The following is a 9011-nucleotide window of genomic DNA, read 5'->3' as shown; positions in this document are numbered from 1 at the left end:
AAGAGCGGTGGTCCCTGGGGCTCCTAGGGCCCAGACTGCGGGGACAGGCGTTCTTTGATCCCTGGTCTCACAAGGAAGATCAGAAAGAACCAAACCTCCTGTTTTCCTCATTTCAGATATACATCAGCCTCGGCCAGACAGCTTGGGATCACAGGTTTTGTTTGTTTATTGGAGGAAGAGGCACACAGAGTGAACTGCTCTCAATCTCCACACACCAGATAGAGAAATTCTGTACATTTTAATTTCCATTCTACTTATAGCTTAGTCAAAAGAGGCCCCATGTACAGGAAGCAATGGAAATTCCTCAGATTCCTCAAAGGGAAGGGCTGAACCCATCTTAAGCCATTGCTCTCCAGAAAGGACATCCAATAAAGCCTCACACTTGGGCTTTAGTAACAGAACTGGCCTTGACTGACTCCAGCAGAGTTTCTGTGCTGCCAAAGAAATGCAGCTGCATAAACTCAGCAAGTCACAAACAAAACTCTGAACTGATGCAAACTGTGTTGCACTGCAGACCTTGCTCAGCTCACCACAGAGTACTGTTTCCCAGAAACATAAACACAAGGCCTCCACTCTGCCTTCTGCTCTGGAGCCAGCTAGCTTTCTCCTGTTGAGGATCAGAGATGAACCATGTCCGTGGTTACCTGGGGAAGCCATCAGCATGGCTGCTGTCTCAGGTATTGGCACACCAATTCCTGACACGTATGTGTTATGGGGATAAATCCACACTGATAAATTTAATTCTGACTGCCTTCTGCTGGAGCTGTGGAATGCTGCTAAGGCAGTAGGGTCAATTACTGGGGAAAAGCTGGGGAGGAATGGGAAACAGGAAATTAAAGGAGAAAGCAAACACTCCCTCCCAAATTCCCACACAGCTGTTGTCCTCAGCTAATGGTTTGGGCTTCAGACCAATAAAGCTGACAGCATAAACTCTGCATTTAGTAATAAGCTAAACCTTGAGCATGAGACCGTAGCACCCTTTTCACAGCACACCTTGGACCAGCTACAAAAAGCTCTGGGAGGGTCAACAAGAACATTTATCCCAGGATACCCCCACGGTAACCATTTATACCTCAACATGTGACACTTCCATCTCCACATAGATACAGCTGCACTTTTCAAGCCCAGCAATTGTACGTGGCCCTGACCTGCAGCAGAGCAAGATGGCTGCAAAACAGTTGAGTCTGCAGGGTAGGAAAAGGGCACTAATGTATCCCCTCACCACGTGCTCTACATGGTCAAAAAGTGTCATGATGATTTTCTGAAGTCATTAACAAAATCATTATTCAACAGATTAAGCCAGGTCTCCACGAAGCTCATAGTACTACCACTAGGAAGATGAGTGTAAGCTTCACTGCAGACTGGACAGTTCACAGGTTTTAAGAAAGCAGGGGTGGGTAGAAAAAAAAAAACCAACAAGAAAATCAACTTCCCAACCCCAAATATGGGATTTTCCCAGCTTGAAAAAATGACAAGTCAACAATGTGAACAGCTCTCCATAAGGAGTGACAGGAAGAGCATTTAGAAATCAATTCTTTCAACACTTTTTAGTACTGACTGACAGATAACAGGTAAGATAGAGACTGAAAAGCATGCACTTGTTAGGGAACATGATCAGGAAACCGACACAACTTCAGCAGCAGGGTGCAGGCATATGCCTCTTCCTCCTAAACTTTCCAGGCTGATCTCAAGTGGGTCACATGCTACCCTCAAAACACATCACCTTCCAGCACCCTGGTGACACTCCGCAGGCTCTAGAAAGCCTGTACAGCCTTGCTGCAAAGTGTTAAAGCAAGAATTGGCTTTCTCAGCCACCCAAGCTTTTCCCGTGCTTCTGTACAAATCCTAGGTCCTGAGGGCAAGATTGAATTGCACAAAGTTCTCCTCCCCAACCACACTATAGATCTCAGCCGTTCTAAGTGACCATGGCTATTCCCTCCCTGGTTCTTGCAAACATCCACAACCCCAAAACTTCCAGTCTCCCTAGTTGTACAAGACCTGACTCATGCTTTCCTACCTGAAAGGCTTGCTGTCTGGATCCGTGTCCTTGAATCCCATCTCCTCCAGCTTGCAGCGCCTGTAGAGCTCGTAATGTCGGGTGTGCGTCTGCTCTCTCAAGTCCTCCATGTTCACTCGGATCAGCATCTCCCGCAGCTTTACAAAGTCACAGTGATTTTCATTTTCAACTGCAAAAAAGGCAGACAGAGAGGAAGTTAAACCCAGGAGCCAGGTCCCCCTCCTTTCCCTGCACCTGGGGCTCCATTTCAGCAACGCTAAGAGTTCTTCAGGTACAAAAACAGAACCCCAAGTCAGCTTGCACCAAAATGCCTCGCTGAAGTGGGGCAAAACCATCCCACACCAACACATGAGCACCAGTCCAAGGCTTTTCACTGATTTTGCAAGATCTCTGTGTTTCCCTTCATATCATAGCTTCCATCTCTCCACGCATTTCTGCACCAACAAGGTGACAATCCATTTGTACACAGGGTTTCAGTTCCCACTCAAACCCACTCTAAATCCAAGCCACCAATGGGGGCCCAGGCAGGCAATGAAGTCTGTCTGCAGCTGCCTGTGGCTGTTCCCCTACAGCTTGCTGGGCCATCCTCCAGCTGGATACACGGCTGAAGCCACAAGCTGACCACCACAAGCTGACCACCACCAGCTAAACCCTGTACTCCTCAGCGCTGGTTGGGAAAGCAAACACCAGCCCTATCTAAACACCTGCAGCTTCAGTACAGCCTGGGCTGCAAACACTGCCCAAGCCAAACTCTGCTCTCTAACAGAATGGAGCTTTTGTCTGAGTTCATGAGGGTTGCATACTTTAGCTGCACATCTACATTCAGGATACCAGGACAAGACACACCAAGCAGCCAGTGCAGTCAGCAGAGCACCTGCTGACCTCCCTGGAAAATCCCCAACCACATTTGCATTCAGGCTTGGGAGCAAGGTCCAAACCACTCGGCTGCCCCAGCCTTCACTATGATCATGCTTCCCTGCTGCCAGAAAAGCATAAAGAACAGAAAACGGCAAGTTTTAATCTTTCAATCTAGTCATTTAACATCTCCCAAAGCTGATTAACGTCACCACCCTGCCACCAGACCCCCTCCATGTCTAGATCTATGTTGCAAAGCCCTGATTTTAAAGAGAAGTCTTAAAAGCTGTGATCTTGCTTTCTCAAGACAGAGTTTAGTAAGGACCATGCAGAGACCAAGGAACCTTTCCTCAGAATGAGACAGGATGACAGGGTCTTATTCATGCTTTCAGTAACATACCCTGCACAACACCCCAGGGGTACTGCCTGGCTTTTGCCATCTTATTGCCAATCTTCACTTCTTCAGTGCTGCCAACTACAGCAAAAGGAAGGTGGACCTACAAAAGGAAAGCGACAATAAAGTTAGGGATTTCCTTTGTTGCCTTGTCAGGGATTGTTTTGGAAGAAAGCTGTTTACGGTGGCAGCTGTGCCAGATTTAAGCTGCTTAAACGCCTTTGCTATTCATCTCCTGCTTTAGAAAGAGCAACAGGACAACTGGGATGAGAAACCTGACCAGACTTAAAAGTCCAAAATCCCGAAGTCCCAAAAATACAAGATGTACACAATTTTCATGTAATTACAAAGTACAACTGTCTTAAGCACAGAAGGCGGCTTACAAACTGGAACTGAATTTGAGCACGGAGGAAAAAATAACTGTTCAACAATAAAAAAAAAAAAAGAGAATAAAATGAAGCACATTCTCACAAGGAAGGTAGGCTAAAAATTAAGGGTGGTTCTGCTGCTGGAAATAACTGCTAGTGCTTCCTCCTAAAGAGGGCAAAGCTGCAAGCAAGGGGAAGAGTGGAGGTGACCTAGCCGTGGGCTGACACATCTGAGTCATGGAGCTCTGCATGCTCCCAGTCTCTCCGGGGGTGTGGTGGTGACAATCTGTGATCTGCTCCCAGCTGCGTGGCTGCTGCCAGGAGGGACCTTGCCTCTGCCACAAGCCCACACCCAGGGTGCTATCCCTGCATCCATGGTCACAGGCCAGGTGGGGAGGGGAAGGAGCGAGTGGCAGAGATGTTATTAACCGTCAAAGGAGTTTCCCTGCAGCCAGACAGCACCACAGGAAGGCAAAACACATGGTGCAGCCTGGCACAGTCACATCCCTTCTCTGTGCCAGCTGCTCCCTGCTGAGAACACAACACAGGCAGGGAAAAGAGGCAATACAAAGGTTTGGAGAGGGTCTGATAACCAGCTCAATGTGCCAAGTGCCCATCTACAGGCAGTTGTGCAAGGGAAAAAAAAAAAGCAGCCACAAAAGCCTCGAAGTCACAAGGAAATGGCTTGATCTTAGTGCCTCCATTCCCTGTAAAAACATCGTTAATTCAGTCCTGTGCTTGCACTTGCCTTAGGGTTGGCACTCGTCTTGGGTGTTATGTGCCCTACTAAAGCCACCCAAGTGCCCTATAAAGCACTGCTGGGATAGATATCACTGCCAGAAGCCCTGAGCTCAGGTTCTTCTCCTTGCACTCCAAGTCAGGCCCATGGGAAACAGTTGTTTCCCCTCTGTAAACTCCATTAAAATGATCTTATCCCAGCCCTGTTTGCACTCAAATCCCACCTCTACTGCAAGAGGAAAGGAAAGGAGGTAAACACCAGAGCCCTTATGCTGATGGCCAGTGGTCCTGCTGGAGCTGGAACATCACTGACGGTGCCACTGCTCTCACCGGAAAGCAAAACAAAGGCAGAGGTGAATCACCCCCCACTAAGCAACAAGTGGTGGTTTGGGACAGGAAACCCAAACCCCAGTCCTTTGCCCTGACCACCCAGGGCCCTGCCTCCCATCCTTTTCCTTTCCCAAGATGGGAATACTACAACAGGGGAAGGATGTGAAAAAATGCTCAGAGAAGAATCATTTGTCAGACAATGAAGCATAGCAGGCCAGGCAGCCCACATGTGACAAGCATCTCCAGCTCTAAAAGCCTTCTGGCCAGCCTGGTCTTTGTGCTTAGACTGCAGTTTTAAAGCCAAAAGAAACATGTTCAATGCGCCCTACCATCAAGGATGGGCCCACACAAACCAAGGCAAGCAAAAGCATAAAGCTTCCCTGCCCACAGCAGGGGGTTGGAACTAGACGATCTTAAGGTCCTTCCCAACCCAAACCATTCTGTGATTCTACAAAAACACCCCACCCCTAAGAAACATACACTCATCGTTGCATTTATCTCAGCCACTGTCTCTTCATCTGTTGGGAACTGGTAGATCTGGACACCGTTGCTGACCAGCTCACTCATGATTTTACTCTTGAACTTGTGCAACTCGTTTTTTGCAATGGTGTCTGCCTTAGCAATGATGGGGATGATGTTCACCTGCAAGACAAAGACAGCAACTCCACATACAGGCCTGCGCATGGTGCGTCACCGGGGGAGGACAGAGAACAGCATGTACCCTGCATTAACAGCCCTCTGAGAACCACCAGCCACTGTCCCCCCATCAGAAGATCTACCCTAGGGCTGCAACTGACAACACCACTCCCCCAGAGAGGATTTTTCAGGCAGCTGCGAAGATGGCCTTAAAAAGAAATCAAATACAATCTGGCAAGATGCTATTTCCTGTCTTGTTATATTCCCCTCCTCATCCAAATTGGCAGGACAGGAAATGCCGTCACAGATTATTACAAGCTGTTCCAAAAAGAAGAAAAAAAAAACCAAAGAAGGAAATTACCATCTCAGCACTTCTCCTCCACACCGCAGCAGGATGGGTTACTGCAAGAGACACACTCAAACAGCCTCTCGTGGGTGTTTGCTCAGGTGTTGTTATCAGGGACACCTGGGTGGGCAGCAGTGCTGCTGTTCCCCTTCTGGAGATGGAAGCAGATGGTCCACAGCCAACCACACGACACACAGGGTGAGGGATGGCAGGAATACAAGCACTCTTCCTCCACCCACCCACACTCACATGCTCCCAGACATGGCTGTATTGTGAGAGGAGGGTTCATTTCTCCCTGCACAGCTCTAAGACAACCATCTACGGGAATGCCATGATGGGGTTAACACAGAAATGGAAAGTAAGTTCCTGACTCTTCCCTAGGCAGGCTGTTGGCAACACCGGCAGCAGGATGCCTCTAAGAGCCATGGGGAGGTAGCCGAATGGCTCGATGCACAGAGAGCATCAGCCAAGCATCTGCTTTGCATGGAGAAGGCAAGAATGCATTAGGACAAGGAATCCTGCTTGCTTTCCCTTCCTGCTCACTCCAAATGGTCTATTTCTGCTCTAGATCTTGCAGGGTTTGCTTTTCCTTGCAACAACAGACAGAAATGGTAGTGAGGAAGATGTTGATATTGACAAGGGATTTTAACTACAGTACTTGAAAATTCTCCTATGCTACATCACTTAATTCTGTTTGGAGGATGGCCAGAAGTTATTAAAACTCCCTTTGCCAAAAGATAAAACATGCATGCCAATTAGCTTGCTTTGGGTAAATCTCCATAACCCTATTTTAAGTTGAATAGGGCAGGGATCCTTCTCCATCACTGCATTAAACCCAGTCGATAGGCCACTCTAAGAAATAAAGAACCATTGTCATCATTCATCTTCTGCAGAATCAGGATAAAATGAGCTAAAGGTGCAAGGTGGACTGATTTAAATTGCTTAATCATGATGTCAAGAAGCACAGGGAAATCTCAGTTTGAATACTCAGGTTATGCTTTTCTACCTCAGTTATTTTCCCTAGAAGAAACGAGATTAAATTTCTTGCAAGTATCTAATACAACCCCATGGTTGAAACCAAGCTTGGTTCTCATTCTTGCTAGTTGTAACTGAAAAAACACAAGCCAAGTAACATTCAGGTTCTTCTTGTTTACCAGATCACGGTTAGAACACAACATTTGCCATGAAATATCAAATCCCTGTTCATGTCTAGCTGGATGCAGTCAGAGCACCCAGACACAGCATTTTGATTTGGTTTTCATTGATTAGTAAGATGACCTGAAGTGGTTTAGATGTACTTATCTCATATGCACTTACCAAATCAGGTTTTGTACAAGACCCTAATTGATTTGTTGGACAAAGTGAAACAGAGATGGCAACCACATCTTTGGTTGCTAGAAGTACCAGAGTTCATCTTGAACCTCTCATTTTTAGTTACGCATTTAGGGAGGAAAACACACTTTTCTCTCTTTTTCAACAGCCAACTGAGCTTCCAGTTGTGAGCTGAGGAGCAAGCGGCCATGTTTCCTAACCCAAGATGGGAGTGGAAGAGACTTAGTAAATCTCTGCAGCATACAGATCAGTGAGTAATGACTCATTTTAGCAGCTGGCCCAAGATAAAGTTTTCGCACAGCACCTCTGCAATTCCCCACTGCTAAAAACAGACAGTACTCTTCTAAGCAGGTTTAACTAAGCCTGTGGCAAGATCATAGAAGCATTAGTCATAACAAGGGTCATAACATGGGCAAGAAGTACCTTACTGTCGAGCTTCTTCATGGTGACCAAGTCTAGGGACTTCAATGAGTGTCCAGTTGGTGCAATGAAATACAGGCACGCGTGAATTCTGGTGTCATGGTAATTGAACAGGGATCGCTTGATCTTCAGCTCTTCTTGCAAGTAGGCTTCAAACTGTGCATCGATATATTCTACTATAGGCTTGTAGCTGAAGAGAGAGAACATAGCACAGGGAAAACCAGAGCATTCACTGCTGGGATGACACAGGTCACTGATGGACACTTCATGGGTGCCTGGTACATTACAGGACAAGTGCTGCTCTTTGGACCCTCCCCACTCAACCTACAATCCCTCCTTAACAAGTGTGTGTTCCTACTCTGTGCACAGGGAGACTTTTATGGACATATGAGCAAGATAAAGTGGCAGAGACATCGGACTTCAGGTGCATGGAAACCACTCAGGGCTGTTACCCTGAAAAACAATGCGTTTTGCAGTCTCTCTAGTTAAGGTCTGAGCTGCTGCTATGCCCATGTCACTGAAAATCAGCTAATACAAAAAATTCAAGCATGAAACTGCCACCTAACCTAGCTTGTCCAAAAGCTTGCTTGTGATCTTCAAAAAGGGGAGTAATAAATGCTTGGAGTGATGCAGAGATTTCAGCTGCTCCAGCCAATGAGTCAGCTTCATCTGGAACTCAGCTCAGATGCCTCTATACAAACGCCTGTAGTACGGGGAATAAACGAGGAATTAAGAGATGTGTGCACAGCTACAGGGGTATGATATCATTGGCATCACAGAAACATGGTGGGATGGCTCCTGTGATTGGAGTGCTGGAATGGAAGGTTTATAGGCTCTTTATAAAAGACAGGCCAGGCAGATGCGGAGGGAGAGTTGATATTTATGTCAGTGATAGGCTGGAGAGTATGGAACTCTGTCTGGGGATGGGTGATGAGTCAACAGAGAGCTTGTGGGTCAAGGTCAAAGGGAGAACAGTAAAGGGGGACATTACTGTGGGGATCTGTTACAGACTGCCTGATCAGGAGGGCTCAGTGGATGAAGCGCTCTACAGACAGATAGGAGCAGCCTCACACTCACAGGTCCTTGTCCTCATGGGGGACTTCAACCATCCTGATACCTGTTGGAGGGACAGGACAGCCCAGCACAAGCAATCCAGGAGATTCCTTGATTGTGTGACTTCCTCTTGCAAGTAATAGAGGAACCGACAAGGAGAGGTGCCATGCTTGACCTCGTGCTCACCAACAGGGAGAGACTGGTTGGAAATGTGACGCTCCAGGGCAGCCTTGGCTGTAGTGATCACGAGATGGTTGAGTTCAAGATCCTCAGGACAGTGAGAAGAGCATGTCCCAAGCTCACTGCCCTGGGCTTCAAGAGAGCAGACTTTGGCCTCTTCAGGAACCTGCTTAGTAAGGTTCCATGGGATAAAGCCCTAGAGGGCAGGGGGGCCCAAGGCTGCTGGTTGATATTCAAGGATCACCTGCTGCAAGCTCAGGAGTGTTGCATCCTGACTAGAAGGAAATGGAGCAGGAGGGCCACGAGACCTTCATGGATGGGTAAGGAGCTGCTGAGGGAAAT

General features: G+C 47.4%; 1 protein-coding gene across 1 annotated transcript in view; it reads right to left on the bottom strand.

Moving 5' to 3' along the window:
* SEPT11 (septin 11) overlaps window positions 1–9011 on the bottom strand; it is a 19300-nt gene that overhangs the window by 3486 nt on the left and 6803 nt on the right. The window contains exons 3-6 of the mRNA XM_010022760.1: window positions 7440–7626; window positions 5183–5344; window positions 3273–3369; window positions 2018–2186 (exon numbers count right to left, since the gene is read on the bottom strand). Coding sequence (XP_010021062.1) covers window positions 2018–2186; window positions 3273–3369; window positions 5183–5344; window positions 7440–7626 — 615 coding nt within the window. The remainder of the gene's footprint in view (window positions 1–2017; window positions 2187–3272; window positions 3370–5182; window positions 5345–7439; window positions 7627–9011) is intronic.

This window comes from Nestor notabilis, unplaced genomic scaffold (genome assembly GCF_000696875.1).
Source record: "Nestor notabilis isolate BGI_N333 unplaced genomic scaffold, ASM69687v1 scaffold14259, whole genome shotgun sequence".
NCBI classification, from domain to species: Eukaryota; Metazoa; Chordata; class Aves; order Psittaciformes; family Psittacidae; genus Nestor; species Nestor notabilis.
This window is presented reverse-complemented; position numbering and strand designations above follow the sequence as displayed.